This window comes from Salpingoeca rosetta (genome assembly GCF_000188695.1).
Source record: "Salpingoeca rosetta unplaced genomic scaffold supercont1.13, whole genome shotgun sequence".
NCBI lineage: Eukaryota > Choanoflagellata > Craspedida > Salpingoecidae > Salpingoeca > Salpingoeca rosetta.
The window spans coordinates 1,243,893-1,261,392 of NW_004754921.1; the positions used below are offsets into that span (position 1 = coordinate 1,243,893).

At 55.7% G+C, this 17,500-nt stretch overlaps 5 protein-coding genes across 6 annotated transcripts in view; 3 read left to right on the forward strand and 2 right to left on the reverse strand.

Annotated features, from left to right (window-relative positions):
- The window catches only part of PTSG_05706 (uncharacterized protein), a 3,364-nt gene extending 357 nt beyond the window's left edge, over positions 1–3,007 (forward strand). The window contains exons 2-10 of the mRNA XM_004993514.1: positions 298–399; positions 604–699; positions 867–941; positions 1,165–1,262; positions 1,593–1,644; positions 1,791–1,859; positions 2,116–2,221; positions 2,394–2,437; positions 2,738–3,007. Coding sequence (XP_004993571.1) covers positions 298–399; positions 604–699; positions 867–941; positions 1,165–1,262; positions 1,593–1,644; positions 1,791–1,859; positions 2,116–2,221; positions 2,394–2,437; positions 2,738–2,968 — 873 coding nt within the window. The 3' untranslated portion in view covers positions 2,969–3,007. The remainder of the gene's footprint in view (positions 1–297; positions 400–603; positions 700–866; positions 942–1,164; positions 1,263–1,592; positions 1,645–1,790; positions 1,860–2,115; positions 2,222–2,393; positions 2,438–2,737) is intronic.
- Positions 3,008–3,383: 376 nt separating this feature from the next.
- Positions 3,384–6,344, forward strand: PTSG_05707. Of its 2 annotated transcripts, XM_004993515.2 has the most exons (3): positions 3,384–3,445; positions 3,622–3,684; positions 4,316–6,344. In XM_004993515.2, the coding sequence occupies exon 3, from the start codon at positions 4,318–4,320 to the stop codon at positions 5,809–5,811; it is 1,494 nt and encodes a 497-aa protein (XP_004993572.1). In that variant the 5' UTR covers positions 3,384–3,445; positions 3,622–3,684; positions 4,316–4,317; the 3' UTR covers positions 5,812–6,344. The 2 variants fall into 2 exon arrangements, with proteins under 2 accessions (XP_004993572.1, XP_012493088.1); XM_012637634.1 differs by lacking the exon at positions 3,384–3,445 and having other exon boundaries at positions 3,524–3,684.
- A 43-nt stretch (positions 6,345–6,387) lies between these two features.
- PTSG_05708 (Rpt3-PA) lies at positions 6,388–10,612 on the reverse strand. The gene is made up of 13 exons (XM_004993516.1): positions 10,223–10,612; positions 9,881–9,976; positions 9,682–9,723; positions 9,366–9,539; positions 9,004–9,090; positions 8,686–8,775; positions 8,440–8,546; positions 8,086–8,240; positions 7,774–7,850; positions 7,494–7,584; positions 7,209–7,339; positions 6,857–6,920; positions 6,388–6,579 (listed from the first exon to the last, which is right to left on the reverse strand). Exons 1-13 carry the CDS (start codon positions 10,271–10,273, stop codon positions 6,527–6,529), a joined length of 1,218 nt encoding a protein of 405 aa, XP_004993573.1. The 5' UTR covers positions 10,274–10,612; the 3' UTR covers positions 6,388–6,526.
- Positions 10,613–10,654: 42 nt separating this feature from the next.
- Positions 10,655–15,545, forward strand: PTSG_05709 (uncharacterized protein; the record flags this gene model as incomplete). Its single annotated transcript, XM_004993517.1, has 10 exons — positions 10,655–10,948; positions 11,124–11,234; positions 11,998–12,087; positions 12,313–12,394; positions 12,654–12,741; positions 13,014–13,073; positions 13,342–13,432; positions 14,060–14,335; positions 14,640–15,023; positions 15,408–15,545. Exons 2-10 carry the CDS (start codon positions 11,139–11,141, stop codon positions 15,543–15,545), a joined length of 1,305 nt encoding a protein of 434 aa, XP_004993574.1. The 5' UTR covers positions 10,655–10,948; positions 11,124–11,138.
- An 893-nt stretch (positions 15,546–16,438) lies between these two features.
- Positions 16,439–17,500, reverse strand: part of PTSG_05710 (uncharacterized protein) — a 2,711-nt gene continuing 1,649 nt past the window's right edge. The window contains exon 1 of the mRNA XM_004993518.1: positions 16,439–17,500. This exon is cut by the window's right edge and continues 1,649 nt beyond it. Within this exon, the coding sequence (XP_004993575.1) occupies positions 16,869–17,500 (632 nt within the window). The 3' untranslated portion in view covers positions 16,439–16,868.

Sequence of the window (17,500 nt, forward strand, 5' to 3'; positions counted from 1 at the left end):
GTGCATGTGTGTGTGTGTGTGTGTGTGTGTGTGTGTGTGTGTGTGTGTGTGTGTATGTGTGTGCGCGCGCGCACGTGTGTGCGTGTGGGTGGGTGTACATGCACGTGGTGTTGATTCATTCACATCACTTCACTCCCGTACACACGCGCATGCGCACCTCCCCCCCCCCCACCCCCCACCACACACACACGCACGCACGCACACACGCACACACGAGCACGCGCGCTTTCTCTGTGTCTCTCACACACGCTTGCACACTCACGCACGCACTCGTCTGCCCCCCCCCCTCATTCCTAGCGCCAGGAGCTGCGATCGGGCCTTGTTGGATTCCTGATGACCACACAAAACATCCGAGATGATCGCCGCTGCATTAACGAGTGCTACAGCCTTCTTAACAAGGCATGTCCTGCGTGCAACATGGCCTGTGTGCTTCCTCATCTTGTGTACAGTGCACAGTATGCTGTTCACTTGCCTCGTGTTACATCTATTTTGTGCTGCCTGCCATGCGGCGTGTAGTGCGCTGCTGCCTTTCGTGCAATCACAGCCGCAACGTGCGTCTCACGTCATGCCCAAGATCGCCCCTGCTGCCCATGCATCCAACAGGCTGAGGAAGAGCTGAGACAAGACAACGACGATGGCCACGAGACCAAGGACGCTGCATCCACTGCAGGCCAGTCCATCGAGGACTTGCTGCAGCAGGTATGTTGCGAGAAGACGCGCTCAACGCATCCGCAACAAGCACCCGACTGGCAGTGTTTCTCTATTTCTCCTGTGAACCACCCATGCTGGACACCCAATCACTTTTCCAGCTAACGCTCACACGCGTGCTTGCCCACACGTGCCACAAACACGCTCCTTTCGGGTAGGAGATCGACGAGCTCTCAAAACCAGATGCCATGAGCCGTGCTTCCAGCTTTAACGAAGCAGATGTCGGCTGCAAGGTGCACGCCTGCGTTTGTGTGTGTGTGTGTGTGTGTGCACGTGTGTGTGTGTGTGTGTGTGTGCACGTGTGTGTGTGTGTGCACGTGTGTGTGTGTGTGTGTGCGTGTGCGTGTGCGTTGTGGTGGTACTCGTGTATCCTCTGGGTGTGCCGGACCCGTGCACACTTTCACTTCAAAGTTCTGTGCTCACTTTTATGCGCACGTGGATGGTTGCTCTTCACAGGGGATGATGTTTATCGTATCTGATTCGCCAGTCGAGTGCCGAGCGCTCAGTGATGCCATTTACAACAAGGCCATCGCCACCTCAGGTGGCATTTGCAGGTGTGTGTGTGTGTCTGTGTCTGTGTGTGTCTGCGTGTGTTGTTGTTGTTGTTGTTGTTGTTGTTGTTGTTGTTGTTGTGTTGTTGTAGTGTGTGTTGTGGTAGTGGTGGTGGTGGTGGTTGCGCTGTTTGTGTTTTTGTGTGTTTGTTTGTGTGTGTGTGTGTGTGTGTGTGTGTGTGTGTGTGTGTGTGTCTGTGTGTGACATGCGTGTTTGCTTCCCTAACTCGACATTACCCCGCTTGCTGCCCTTGCTGCATCGCGTGATTGTTGCCTTCTTGACATGTGCCCCATGATATTCACGCACCCGCACACGTGCGCGAGTGTGTTCAGGTTCATTCAACGATTCCTCCCCGTGCAAATCACGTGTCGCGCAGCGCCTGACGTAAGCTACGAACAGTTGAGCTGAGCTTAACCACTTACTTCCCCGTCCCGCTTCCACACGTGCGCACGCTTGTGTCTCTCACACAAATACATGTGTCTTTCCCTCCGCTCTCGACCACCTGCTCGCTTGTTCGTGTGCACTGCCAGGTGATTGCCAAAACGGTGCGACAGCTGCTTGAGCACTCTCCGCTGAGCGCATCGTCTCCCCAAACAACGGTATGTTCGAATCAGTGAACCTGACGCGGTCACAGCTGTCTGTCTCTATTGTCGCTCGCCATCGATTTGCATGCGCTACTGCAAGCTCCAACACGTTTTCACGCACGAGCGCGCTCCTGGCGTGTGGCAACGGTCACAAACTCAAACATAACACCTTCACATGCATACACGCACATTTACACACACACACACACACACACACACACTTACACACACACACACACTCGCTCGCTCGCCCATTTGTGCACTGGTGTAGTTCAAGGTGCACTTCAAATCAAGGTACAACAGTACCCTCAAACGCGACACTGCCATCTCGGAAATTGGACAGATGCTGCTCGACACAGCACCACAACACAAAGCAGGTAATCCAAACACACACACACACAACGGCATGCGCATACACTCACATACACTCGCATACATCACACACACACGTGTTGGCGGCCCCGTCCTGTCACAAATCAAGGCTGTTTTCGCGCCCAAATACCCCCTCCCTTCACTCACACACGGACACACGCGCACTTGCTCCGATAGACATGAAGAACCCGGCAGTGGTGATATCTTTGGAAGTGATTAAGGTGCGAGTCGCTGCGCTTGTCGGTGCATCTGTTGCTGCTGCATCTGCTGCTGCTGCGTTGTACCATCTTGCATTTCCCTTGACTGCCTGTTAGCTCGTGCTCACTTGCTTTGCCTTGTGGTTGCCTCGATCTCCAAAAGTACACGCGTACTCACACACACAAACACACGCACACACACCACACACTCACACAACACACACACACAACACCCCCCCCCCACACACACACACACAACACACACACACACACACACACACACACACACACACACACACACACAAACACGCAACGCCACCACAGAACGTGTGCTGTGTGAGCGTGCTGGAGAACTTTATGGCACGATCGCGGTACAACTTGAGCGAAACAAGCCGCAAAGCGGAGGACAAGCGCCACGCTGCTGAAGACCAACCCCCAGCGAATCTGCCAAGCAAAGAGAAGGGTGAGCAAGCAGGCGTTCCTGACGATGACACGGACAACACCGGCGACAACGCTGGCGGCAAAAGGATATCACCGACAACGACAGCCGCTTAGGCCCAACACCAAGCCTATCGCCTGTGCTCTTGTCCGTGTAGGGGTGTGGGAGTGTGGGAGTGGGTGGGCTTGTGCATTTGTACTTGACATACACAATACACCTGCTGATTGGACACGACAATGACATGTGAACCCCAGTCCAAACGCCACAAATGCACTCATCACACCGCTGCGCACATCACACACACACATCACACACACACACACACACATCACACACACATCACACACACACACACACACACATCACACACACACACACACACACACACACACACACACATCACATCATACTGCCTGAGTCAGCAGTTTTTCGGTTCGAAAGATTTGTTGGAAAAATTCTACACGCCCCGCCCCTTCAACCCCTCTGTCTGCTTTGTTTTGGTGAGAATAAAGTGCGGTATTTTCCCACTCACTTTTGCACTCACCTCGCTGCGTGTTTGCATTCACACGTCGACACAACAACCACAACAAAAGGTTTGTGCACTGCGTTGTGTGTGAGAGAGAGAGAGAAAGAGAGAGGTAAGGACGAGGGGTGAAGGTGGTGAAGGAAGGTGGGGGAACAACAACAAACCAACACATACACAACCCCGCCCTCTTCCACAAACCAGTCTCATCGTCGCGTCCGACACAACACAACACCCAAACCACAGCAAAGCGCCTTGCTTCTTCTCGTCCTCTCGAGACACGCAGACCCCCACAACAACAACAAGCAGGTGAGAAGGATTGCCGCCATCGAGTGAAAGGGATGGCCTCAGTAACCATGTGGTCGATGATGTTGTTTGGTTGTTTGGTTGTTGTTGGTGTTGTTGTTGTTGTTGTCGTCGTCGTCGTCGTCAAAGTGTGCGCCCTTCCAGCCTGATGTGAGCTGAGATGGTGCTTCCTCGTGCACACAAACACATGCACACCCAACCCAACTGTTTAGTTGACTCGAGCTGCCAACTTGATGTTTCAGCTTTTCTCTGTCTTTCTCTCTTTCTTTGGTCGGTGATGGCTTTGTCCTAGTGACATGCCACTGCCGCCGTGCCACCTTCGCCTTCTGTAATTGTATGAACTCTGTCGACATTCCTTTTTGCCTCTGTGCGTGTGTGCGTGTGTTTCCCTTCCCATTCCCACAAACAAAGCATCTCCCACACCCAACAACCCTCCTCCCCTCCCAACTGCACAATTACCCCACGCTCGCCTCATTTTCCCATCATCAACACAGTGTCATCCATCCACTGCTTTGGACATTGCACAGCCTCATCTCGCTCAACCACACACATTATAACCACTACGCCACGACCACTGCACGACACACACACACACACACACCTTGTTCACGCACCCACCCATCCATTTCCGCAGAAATGGCTCTTCCCGTCCACCCTGGTGACAGCCTCCCTTGGGCTCTTGGCTTCCGTGATGTCAACGGCAAGTACTTGACCGTGGAGAACTTTGGCCACCGCCTCAACATCAACGGCGGCTCCATGAAGACCAAGCAGATCTTCCAGATTGAGCAGGACGAGGGCGCCGGCTCCAAGGTGTTCATCCGCACCCCGCACGGCCGCTACCTCACCGCCAAGCCCGACGGCACCTGGGCTGCGGATGCCGAGACCCGCGGCACCAACGAGGAGTTTGAGATTGAGGTGCAGCCCGATGGCCGCTGGGCCCTCAAGAGCGCCCATGGCTACTACTGCGGCGGCGCTGGCGAGAAGATCGACGCCTTCACCAAGGAGGTTGCCGAGGACCGCCTCTTCATCGTCAACCTGGCCATGCACCCCCAGGTCTGCATCTGGAACGTCAACCGCAAGACCTACCTCCACCTCGAGGGCGAGGTCATCAACGCTGATGAGCCCATCCCATGGGGCGCCGACGCCACCATCACCCTCACCTTCTTTGACAGCACGGGCAAGTACGGTCTCCAGGCCTGCGACGGCCGCTTCCTCAAGAGCGACGGCACCCTCACCACCGTCGACACCGACCCCACCATCCAGTACACCCTCGACATGTTCGGCGGACAGATGGCCTTCCGCGCCTCCAACAACATGTACCTCACCTGCCTCGGCGGCAAGGGCACCTGCCGCGCCACCAAGCAGGGCCCTCCCGGCAAGGACGAGCTCTTCGTCCTCGAGGACTCCCACCCCCAGATCAAGATGACCTCCTGGCAGGGCAAGAAGGTCTCCGTCCGCTCCAGCGTCGAGGCCACCGCCAACCAGACCGACACCACAGATGCCGAGCGCTTCCAGATTGAGATTGACGACAGCGGCAAGTGGAACATCCGCACCAACAAGAACACCTTCTGGTACACCTCCGAGGACGGCACCATCATGACCGACGGCGCCAGCAAGAACGCTGCCAACTCCAAGTTCACCATCGAGTGGCTCAACGACAGCATCGCCCTCAAGGCCAGCAGCGGCAAGTTTGTCTCCGTCAAGAAGAACGGCGGCCTCGTCGCCAAGGACGCCGACATCGCCGCCGAGTCCACCTTCGTGTACGAGCTCATCAACCGGCCCCTCCTCGTCCTCCGCGGCCAGCACGGCTTCATCGCCACCACGGACAAGTCCAAGCAGCTCATGTCCACCAGCGCCAAGGCCTTCACCTACAACATGCACGTCAAGGCCGGTGTGTGCCACATCAGCGACCCCACCAAGGACTTCTGGAACGTCGCCTCCGACGCCTCCGCCGTCACCGTCGATGGCAAGCAGCCCACCAAGTTCTTCCTCGAGTTTGTTGGCCTCTCCAAGATCGCCCTCAAGCACATGTCCGAGGATGGCTCCAGCGCCTACCTGCGCTCCCACCAGAACGGCTCCGTCACTGTCGATGGCGACAAGGTCGATGCCTCCACCACCTTTGAGTTCTGAGTGCGCTAGCTTGCGCCGTCGGTGTCGGCTCATCCCTTGAGACCCTGCCTGTCCTGACTCCCCTCCGCCCAAGCTTCATGCCACCAGTTTCCATTTCGAATTTCCCTCTTTGACCGACGTATCCGTGGCTGCAGAGGCCGTGCGCTTATTGTATGTATGACCGTCTGTTGCCGCTGTCGGTTCACCTCGTTTTTGCTTTTCTCTTTCCCATCCTCGTCCAAGCACCTTTCCTTTGCTCCTCTTTGCTTCGTGTATCATGGGCCCTTCCACTTCCTCTTCCTCTTCTTCCGCGCGTGGTCGTCTGCCGTCGCTGGCTTATCACGTTTGCACATGTTCGTGTGTATGCGCGCGTACCTGTGCGTTTCTGCGTGTGTGCGTGTTTGTGTTCGTAACACCGTTATGAGTATGCTGTTGCTTGGTTGTCTCGTTTCAAATTGTGTCCCAAGCATGACGCTGGGCTAACAAGAGGTGTGTGTCCGAGCAAACAAACCCCAGCTTGTCAACAAAACCCCAAATACACCAGGGCAACCCTCCCTGTTTGGCCAGAACAGATCGTTCAGTGTGCTCACGTGTTCAAGTGGTGCGATGTTCCGTTTATCGCGTCATCACGGCCAACAAAACGAAAAAAGACACAGGAACAAACAAACAAGGGGGCGGGGGAGTGCGTGTGTGCAATGCAAACACACAAGCAAATGATGGCGTGGCACAAGCACAATCACTTGTAGAAGGTGTGTTCGTCATCGTCCTTGTTGATAACCGTCTTGTATGCTGCATGGTGAGTGTGTGTGTGTGAGTGTGTGAGTGAGTGTGAGTGAGTGAGTGAGTGAGTGAGTGAGTGTGTGTGAGTGAGTGAGTGAGTGAGTGAGTGAGTGAGTGAGTGAGTGAGTGAGTGAGTGAGTGAGTGAGTGAGTGAGTGTGTGTGTGTGTGAGTGAGTGTCTGTGTGTGAGAGTGTCTGTGTGTGTTAGTGTGTGTTAGTGTATGGAAGCATGTATGCAGTTGTGCGTGCACGCGAGAGCACACCCACATCGCATATGCGCGGCCTACCCTCTTCAAAGTCCTTCGCGAGGATCACGTAGCGGTTCTTGCGAACAGCAAGCATACCGGCTTCCTGCTCGCACACATGAGATCACGCGTGCAGCATCGGCAATGAGGGGTGTGCGGGTAAAGTTTGGAGGGGGAGGGGAGAGCAAGAACGTAGACACCAACGCAGACACAAACATGGACACCAACGCAGACACAAACATGGACATGAACGCAGACACGAACATGAATACGATGGCAAATCATGCATTATCACACCCCCAACTGTCATCGAATGAAAATTTCGCGACCATTCGACGTCACGCGCGTGCATGAGCTGGGCAAGTGTCGGGCAGTCACGAGAACACGCACGCACCTGGCAGATGGCTGCAATGTCGGCACCGGTGATTTTGTCCGGGCGGGCGACAAAGTCCTCCAGGTCAATTTCATCAGACAGGTTCATCTTGGAGGTGATGGTGGAGAAGATGAGCCGCTTCTGGCGGCGGTCTGGTGTGTTGGGAAAAGGGGGGGGGGGAGAAGGAAGGTGTTCAGGGGCGTGGGAGGGTTAGTGTTGAGGCTTGGGCGTGGGCAGCACCATTTGGAACAGTCAGTCAGTCAGACAGACAGACATACACATGCACATACAAGTGCACGCACGCACCTGGCATGGGGAACTCGATCTTGCGATCAAGACGGCCTGGGCGGAGGAGGGCGGGATCGAGCGTGTCGGCGCGGTTCGTTGCCATAATCACCTGCCATCGTCAACAACAACAACAACAACAACAACAACAACAACAACAACAACAACAACAACAACAACAACAACAACAACAACAACAACAAGAATCGCAATAGCAACAACAGCAGCAGCAGCATCGTCGTCGTTAAGAGGAGCATGTGTGCAAGGTGCAAGAGGAACGTCTTCAAGCACCGTGCCTGACCTTGACGTTGACGGTCTGGTCAAAGCCGTCCATCTGGTTCAGAAGCTCGAGCAGAATGCGCTGCACCTCTCGATCCGCTGCACACGACAAACGCGATGGCGGCAATGGTGGTCGTGAGTTGGAGAGGGCGGGGGGAGGGGTTGCAGTGGTGTGGACGGAAGCAAGCTGGCACACACACACACACACACACACACACACACACACACACACACACACACACACACACACACGCACACACACACACACACACACACACACACACAGGCTTACACACACACACACAGGCTTACACACACACACACACACACACACCTCCTGTCTGGGCATCGAAGCGCTTTGTGGCGATGGCGTCGATTTCGTCGATGAAGATGATGGCGGGGGCGTTTTCCTTGGCCATGCGGAACACGTCGCGAACCATGCGTGGACCCTCACCGAGGTACTTCTGCACAAACTCAGAACCAACCACCCTATCATGCAAGGAGAGACAGCAACGAAGGAAGAAGTTTGTGTGCGTGTGTGTGCGTGCGCGCGCGTGTGTGTCGTGCATGAGCGGAATGAAGCGTACGAGAGGACGGCTACTCGATTCCCCCATACAACACACATACACACATACACACACAACACATACGTGCACAGACACATACACGAGCATGCACGCTCCCTGACCGGATAAACGAGGCGGTGGTGTGGTGTGCCACGGCCTTTGCAAGCATGGTCTTGCCGCAGCCCGGGGGCCCGTACATCAGCACACCGCGGGGCGGCTCAATGCCAATCTGAACATCCACGCGGGAAGAAGCGGTGTGAGGGCATATATTGCGCGTAGGATTGCATGTACAAAAAGTTATTGTCACCAAACACACACACACACACACATACACACACACACACACGCGCGCGCGCGCGCACAGAGACCTGTTGGTAGAGTTGAAACTGGGTGAGGGGCAGCTCGACGGCCTCGCGCATCTCCTGCTTCTGTGTGTCCATCCCGCCAATGTCAGAGTACTGGAATGACATAAAACCACACAGCGACAGCATGGGTGGTGCGGCGAGTCGCAGCAGTAACCAAAAAAGGTGAGCGTGGGGGTGGGGGAGAGGTGAATGGGGCACGCGGGTGTACGTAAGCGCAGGCGACACATAACACAGGAATGAATGTGCCCATTCATGTATTCATGAAACCGCCACATACACACACACACACGCGCGCGCACACACACACGCAGACGCACACACCGTGACGTCGGGCTTCTCGTCTGCGGAGAGCATGGTTATGCTGCTGTCGGCCTCGGGCGGGAGAATGTCAACCAGTGCATTCGATTGCTGGCGCAGTTGCAGGCGACACGGGGCAGATTGGGTGTGTGTGTGTGTGTGTGTGTGTGTGTGTGTGTGTGTGTGTGTGTGTGTGTGTGTGTGTTAAAGGAGAGGCACCAGCTCAGGAGGGGTTCAAAACACAAGTCATAGAGTGCACGAAGGCGTCTACACGAACGCAAAGGAGCACAAGGTACAAACGCGCATGCAAACAAATTAACGAGCCCACAAGCACGCACACACAGACACACACAGACACACGCAGACGCACGCATGCACACACACACCTTGTGGAGGGCGACCGAGGCGCTTGGCTTGAGGAGCTCGTGGTCGAGGGTGCTGAGGATGCGCACGTAGTAGTTTGAGCCCGTCGTGGAGCCGATGATGCCCGTGTGCTCGTCCACGGCCTCGAGGAACTGGCCAATCACAAGCGGCACGCTCTGGATGCGCTTCACCTCCTCCTGCACCGTAAACGGTGGACACGACAGAGTTGGTGAGCGACCTTTCAAGCACCAAAAAGAGCGCTCAACATTATACATTGCCAGCCCATCCCCACCACCGCACAAACAAACAGACGAACCGCACGTTTTTTTTTTAACGCACCTGTGCGTGCAAGTACTCCTTCTTCAAGTTCTTCATCTCATCCTGAGAGCGGGGTTGTGGAGACAAGCAAGAGGTGAGCAGAAGCATGGAACCAATCAACAAAGGTTTCCCATGACAGCGATGGACCATGCATGTACACAAAGGCAAGACAAATGACATGCACGGATTGTGCAGACGCCGAGAACCACGCACACAACACCTTGATGTACTCTTCTTGCACGTTGAAGAACTCCAACTGGCGTTGCAAGTTTTTCAGGCGAACATACAAGTCTTCCGACTTTGTGTCAATCTCCGCCTGCATGAAACACCAGCACCCCCACAAATCAGCGCATCCACCGCGAAACCATACCAATGTTTTTGTTTTCACACCGCTCTCACACACACACACATACACACACCAAATACACACCACACACACACACACACAACACGCAAACGCATACACACGCACACGCACACGCACACACACACAACACGCAAATGCATACAAGTGCGAGCTCCTTCATCCAACAACCACCAGCGCACGCGCACAGTGCCTTACCTCCACGGTCTGAGCTGGAACCTCAGGCACGACAATGCCAATCTCCTCCATGGTGTGTATGTGTGTGTGTCGACGCTTGTTCGTTTGGTTGTTTGTTTGGTTGGTTCGTTGTGTTTGTGCAACTTGTGTGGCTGGTGCTGCTTCTCGAAGCGAATCACAGTCAGTTTTCTTCACTTGGCCTTGATGACAGCTGTTATCGCTCTCCGTGGTGTCAAGCCGTGCCTTCTCACCGTCCTTTGACCCTGCGTCAAGCACTCGCTCCACCTGTCTGCCGCTTGGTGTGCTCTCTGGCCGGCTGTCGCAGCAATCGCAAAGCCGTTTCTTCTGTCTTTTGGTCGTTGTCGTCTGTTTTCTTGCTTGCCACACAAATGCGGTGTAGGGAATTTTCGATCGTGTCTTTCGTTAATTTTCGTGCCTGACAGTTTGGTGGCGTTGCATTCGAGAGCAGCGAAAAACCAAAACAACACACACACCACACACACCACCCCATACACAACAACCGCCGCCGTGTGAGAGTGAACAGGCTCACAGCTTCAGCACAAACACCAGCACCAAGCGAGCAGAGATACAGCGAAGGTGCTCGCCTCTGTCTTCCCTTCTTGTGTCACATCACTCACTTACCCCTCCCCCCTCGTCAAAGAAACCGGGCACGCACACAAAAGTGTCAAGAGTGATCAGTTCATTCCGTGGTTCGAACGAGAGCCAGAACAAGAAACAACGTCAACGGTGAGTTGTTGTGATCCTCCATGTAACTGCCAAGCGTGCCAAGTGGGCCAAGCAAGCCAAGTGGGCCAAGCAAGCCAAGCGAACCAAGCGAGCCAAGAGTGAGATTCGCATTGCACTTCCTCATGAATCAACTCTGCCCTTGGCTCGTGGTGGCTTTGAATGTTGGGCATTGTAGCAGAGACCAAACATCATGACTGACGACTGGAGAGAGCAGCCCGGCGATTGGCTGAATCGACAGGAGTCCAGCTCCGGCAACCTAGTCTCTTCCCGCGCCTCCGTCTTCCTGGTTCGTGCTCAATGTGGCTCGTTCTGCCCTTGACACTTTTATTCATGTTGCTCGAACCCTTTGTGGCCGCACGCTTGTTCTGCACGCTGGTGGAAGGCTTGAGCCTGTGGCTGCAGGGGCTGTGGGGGTGCATGCTCGTTGAGCGTTGGTGTCTTGCTTGGGGGGGGGATTTGTTTGGGGGAGGGAGATGGTTGAGCTTGCGTGGGCTTCATTGTCTGTTTTGAATCGCACAACACCTTGGGCCATCACATGCGCCACATAGCTTAGCTTAGCTTGCCTTGCGTAGAATCTGACCAACGCCAAACATGATTTGCATGCAACCCCTGCCTCTCCCACCTCCTACCGCTTCAACTGCCTCTACTTCTTGCTGCCTCTTCTATCTATCTTTCCCCCTCGACTGTCAACTTTGTGTCACTCTCTTCCTTGTCACCATTTCCATCCTGTTGCCTCTCCACTTGCTGCCTGTTGCCTTTCCTTTCCTTTCGATTCCCTTCCTGCATCCTTCTCCCCCTTCCCCTTCCCCCTTGGATCCACCTCTTCATTTTTTCCATCTCCCTCCTTGCCCCCAACTCCAAACCAACACTGCACTCGGCCACACCATCCCCACACCCCCATGGGATGCTTGTGTGACTGAATCTGCTCTGTTCACATCCATCCATCCATCCATCCATCCATCCATCCATCCATCCATCCATCCATCCGTCCGCGCATCGCATCGCATCCATGCACTTGTGCACGCGCGTGCTCGCTCTCACCATGCCAGCCGTCAATGCAGGGGCAAACACCGTCCCGCAATGACACCCAGGGCTCGTTTTCCCAGCCTGCAAGCACAGCACGTGGCTCCGTCAAACGCGTACGTTGCGCAGCGTCGCTGCCTTGCTTGTAGGCAATCCTGCACACTGTTCTTCTCCTCTTTGTTGCGCGGCGTTTGTGGTAGTGCGTGTGGTCGTGGTTGTGCTCTGGCCTGGGCTGTCGTTGTTGTGCCGTGGACAAACCCTTCACACTTCAGGTTTTAACCCTGTTTCTTGTCCCAACACCCTTTACACATACACACACGCACACACGCACATACAACCAGCTGTCCAAGAGTGCGCTTGATGCTGTTGAGATCTCGGAGCAGATTGTGACGAGCCTCATGTCCCTTCTCGACGCCCTTCAAGGTCCGTTGCACGCAAGTGGACGCGGGAGGAGGGTCTTGGCCCCAGGGGGTGTTACAGCAACCCACCCCTTCATCTCATGCACACACACACACACACACACACACACACACACACACACACACACACACACACACACACACACACACACACACACACACACACACACACACATGCAAGCACACATCTCGTCAGCTCACCTCTGCAACCTTTCACCCCACCCCCGTCACCCTTTTGCTTGCTTTATCGCCGTGCCCACCAGATGTGGCGAGCGGGTCTGAGCTGAAGCCAGGGTCCCAGCGCCGCGCATGTGTCGAGGCGTCGGTCAAGAGCCTTCCGGAACAGCTCAAGTCAGTCGTCGTCCCTGCCCTGTCTTGAGCGTGGCTGTGATGGCTGTTGTGACGTGGGGCGTGGCTGTCGTGACGAGGTTGGAGGTTTAGAGAGGAGGCTGTAGTTGCTGTGCACCGTCGTCGAGTTGGCACGTCCATGGTGACACTGCCTTCAACAACCACCACCTGCTGTTTTGTGGTGTTGCTACCACTCGCAACTCACCCCTGTCATCACCACCACCATCACCATTACCGCTCGCAACTCGCCGCCATGCGTGTGCGGCCATCAACAGCCGGCTGCTTGAGGTGACGTCGCCGTCCAAGTCCGCGCCAACCAGCGCCAGGCGCCTCTCGTGAGTCTTTTCATCTCCTGACTGAAGGAGAAGGAGGGGGTGGCGATTGGGCGTTGGGACTAGAGTCGCAGTGCATGGTTTGCTGATGCGTTGTGGATCACTGTGTGGAGCCTGCCACCACGCGCCGCTCTGCCATGCTGGGCCTTAGGCTTGCCCGCTTGACGCTTCGCCACACATTCCAACACGCTTTCTCTTACCCACCAGTGTACCCACTATCCCACGCCCCACGCTCATTTTCAATTGCCATGATCACTCGCCAACACAACAGCAGCCGGCAGTCGTCACGCAACAGCATTGGTCGCCGCTCCATGCACGAGTCAACCTCCAGCCAGCAGTACCAGCAGGCACCCCTCTACGAGGTACAACTTGTACCCAACACACACAGACACACACATGATGCAACGATCTTGAAGTTGGTCAAGGCGTGTATTCACGTGTGCTGTGATGTATGTGACTGAGTCCATGATGTCATCAAATCCACGCCCCCCTTCCTTCCTTCCTTCCTTCCTTTACGCTGCAGGACATGGACGACACGGAGCGTCGTCTTCGCATGGAGCGCGAGCGGCAGGAGCGCATCAAGCGCCGCGACAACCGCGGCCGCCCGCCACCAAACTTCAACCTGATGATGGCAGAGGCCGAGATGGCCAAGCGCACGGGCCGCCGCACCAGCACCAGCATGCAGGACCAGCAGGAGGCGGAACGCGCCGAGGCGGAGCGGCGTGCGATGGAGCAGCAGCAGGCCGAGGAGGAAGAGTACATGCGCCAGCAGCAGCAGATGCAACAGCAGCAGCAGCAGCAGCAACAACAACAACAGATGCAACAGCAATACGACGTACGTTCAGGGGAAGGGGGTGGTGACGGCATGCTTGTGTCACCTTGAGTGTTTGTAACATGAATGCCTGCGAGCATCCCGGTCTCATGGTATCTGCGGGCAACATCTCACATGTGTTGTGCTTTTGTGTTGCCTGCATGCATTCACGCTGCAGGACATGGACGACACGGAGCGTCGTCTCCGCATGGAGCGCGAGCGGCAGGAGCGCATCAAGCGCCGCGACAACCGCGGCCGCCCGCCACCAAACTTCAACCTGATGATGGCAGAGGCCGAGATGGCCAAGCGCACGGGCCGCCGCACCAGCACCAGCATGCAGGACCAGCAGGAGGCGGAACGCGCCGAGGCGGAGCGGCGTGCGATGGAGCAGCAGCAGGCCGAGGAGGAAGAGTACATGCGCCAGCAGCAGCAGATGCAACAGCAGCAGCAAGACGTACGTGTTTGTTTTGCTTGCTGCTGTTGCTTGTAACGCGATTCAAGTTGCACCCTCTTCAACCTTTACTCAAGAATCGTGCCGCACCCGTCTTCCTACTCTTTGCTCTTGCTCTTACTCTTGCTTGTGCTTATTCTCGCATCGTACAACCACTCTCCTTTCTCGTCTTTCTCGTCTTTCTCGTCTCTCTCTCTCTCTCTCGTCTCCTCACCTTCAACGCCATGGCCCGACTCTTGATCATCATCCCCGCTGTCATCATCGATTCCTCACTATCATCACCACCACTTCGCCACCACCACCTCAGTCGTATGCTGGGCTTGACGAGACGGAGCGCCGCCTTCGCATGGAGGCCGAGCGCCAGGAGCGCATCAAGCAACGCGTCGTGTCGTCGTTCGGCCGTCCGCCGCCAAACTTCCGCGTCCTGTCCAGCCAGAGCAAACAGCAGCAGCAGCAGCAGCAGTCGCCTGCCAGCGGCGGCAGCGGCGGCGGCGGTGACAGCCGGCCCGTGAGCCGCGAGTCGCGCACACCGCGGCTGACGACGGCTGAGCTTGCTGCGCTGTCGTGGCGGGAGCAGCTCAAGTATCGCAAGCGGATGCAGGCTGAGCAGGAGCAGCAGATGGAGCAGGAGGAGGAGCGAGAGCAGGCCCGATTTGAGGGCATGCCCGCTTGGAAGGCCGCACTCCTCAAGGTGCGTCGTGATGATTGCTCTGCTGCCTGCTGCTGGTTGTTGTTGTTGTTGTTGTTGTTGTTGTTGTTGTTGTTGTTGTTGTTGTTGTTGTTGTTGTTGTTGTTGTTGTTGTTGTTGTTGTTGTTGTTGTTGTTGTTGTTGTTGTTGTTGTTGTTTATTGTCACGTGGTCTGGTACATGACTGAGGATGTTGCGTGAATTGATTCTGAATCCTGTCATTGATTCACACGTACACACACACACGCACGCACACACACACACACACACACACACACACACACGCACGCACGCACACACATACACACACACACACATACACACACACACACACACACGCACGCTCCAACCTCCATCCCCCTTCACTGCCCCCCCCCCGGCCGTGCAGGAGCGCCAGCGGAAGAAGTGGGAGGCGGAGGCACCGATGCGAGAGGCACAGCGCCGCGAGCGGGAGCGCCAGGAGTGGTTCAACTCGCTGCCACAATGGAAACAGGACCTCCTCATCAAGAAGCAGATGGCCCAGTGAACACGCCCCCGTCCCTTCCGACTCGCCTCCTGTCACCACCATCCCACATGTGTCCTTCAGGCTCGTGCTTGCTTGCACGCATGCGTGCTTGCATGCAGTCGCAGAATAGCGCTCTCTTGTTCTGCTTTTGCTTCTGTGTGTGCTTGCTGCTTGCTGCGTGGGCCAATGCGAAGTGTGGCTCCCTTCCATTTCATTTCATGCCAATTCAACATACGTTCTTTTTCCCGCAAATCCAGTGGTTTACCTCCTTTGAAGCTGTCGTGATGTGATGTAATGTTCTTGTGTCTCGACGCTTTTGTCTTCTTCCATCATCATCGTCATCATACGTGCACCATCACGACCGTGATTGCCCTTGCGTTCATGCAGTGGCATTTTCTGTTGTTTTCGTCTCGTTCCACACCTGCACACACATGCGTGTCACACGCACATGATTTTACTTGCGCTGTCGTCACACAGACGCACACCTGCCACGCAAGCGCTTGTGCGTTGCTTTTCCTTCTGTGACTTCTGCACCTCGCTTCCCCCACCCCCTCTCCTCAACTTACCAACGTTTATTCCTTGCGTATGCACTCCCTTCACATGATGTGGGTCGTTGATGTGTTAAGTGCGCTGCTGCTTTTGACTCTGAAGTGTTTGTGTCTGTCTGCTTGCTTGCTTTCGTATGTTCTTGTGTGTGTGTGTGTGTGTGTGCGTGTGCTTTTGTGTGTTATCGTCGCGATGTCACAGCTGTGATGCTGCACATTGCACTCGGTTTGCGTTCCGTTCTCTCTTCCAGCCACACAAGGACTTGCGCGAGTAATATTTTTTGTTATCGTGACGACTGCTGTTGTGTGCATGTGTGCCTGTATGTGCCTGTGCGTGTGTGTGACGGCCCACTGTTCTTTGTGGCGGTGCTGTTGTTACATTGCTTGTCTTCGCGTACAACAATGGCCTGTGTTGTGCGTCTATGTGTGTTGTGTGTCACGCTTTCGTATCTTCTCCCCACCCCCATCCCAACAGTCTTCTTTCAACCCGTCCAACCAAGCCCCAATGAACCATATCCTCCTCAAAATGCAAGGCTGTCAATCGAATCACACCATAGCTTAACCCCTCGATTCCCCAGCACAGCAGCCTGCTAACACGCAGTGCACTCTCATGACCACTGCACACCACACATTGTCGCCACCAGAAAGTGTTTCGTTCTCGTTCTCCTTCTTCCCTTGCTTGCAACTGCTATCGTCACCGCCACCATCCATTATGTGAAGTTCTCCACCACTTCTTCTCTTCCCTCTCCCTCCCCAACGTTCACTTCCTTTCCCCACCCCCTCCCTCTCACACACATGCTCACTGCCCTCGCCAGGTGTGGAGCAGCCGGCGCCCAAACGGCCCAGGTACGAGTGCGTCCACATCCGCCACAGTCACGCTGGGCACGCACGCTGCGGCAAGCAGGTTCCACAACGCGTTGCAGTCCTCGACACGAAGGGTGCGGAGCGATGTGTTGATGGAAAGGCGTGATAGCGTGTGGCAGGCGCGCACGTGCAAGTAGTGGAGGTTTGGGAACGGCCCAATATGCCGCACGCCATCCAGCTCCTCCAAGGAGAGCGAGCGGAGGTGTGTGGAGCGCAATCTGCTCACCTCTGCCCCTACGGGAACACGGCACAGGGAGAGGCTGGTGACGTGGGTGAGAGCAGCAACACCGCGCGCGCAGTTGCACTGGTTGACGACGAGCGTGTGCACGCGCTTGAGCGGGCTCAGGTCGTCCACAGCGTGGCACTGCACCAGTGTGACGTTTGATGCGGAGGCTAGGGGAGAGACGTCCCGCACACTCGACTCATGGATGCTGACGGTGGTGACATGTGCGAGCGGGGCGAAGGACGGCAGCACGCGTGTTGACACGGCCTTGATGAACACGGTGTTGAGGTGCGGCAGCAGCGGGAACGGCTCGTGCCCAGACGCCCAGTGCGGGTGCGCGAGTG

Excerpts from the sequence above, each read along its gene's own strand:
- PTSG_05707 (XM_004993515.2), top strand. The coding sequence starts at position 4,318 with ATGGCTCTTCCCGTCCACCCTGGTGACAGCCTCCCTTGGGCTCTTGGC.
- PTSG_05708 (XM_004993516.1), bottom strand. The coding sequence starts at position 10,273 with ATGGAGGAGATTGGCATTGTCGTGCCTGAGGTTCCAGCTCAGACCGTG. Across the intron at positions 8,776-9,003 it reads ACGAGAAGCCCGACGTCACG|TACTCTGACATTGGCGGGAT; the intron begins GTGTGTGCGTCT and ends ATGTCATTCCAG. Across the intron at positions 8,241-8,439 it reads ACCACCGCCTCGTTTATCCG|GGTGGTTGGTTCTGAGTTTG; the intron begins GTCAGGGAGCGT and ends CTTGCATGATAG.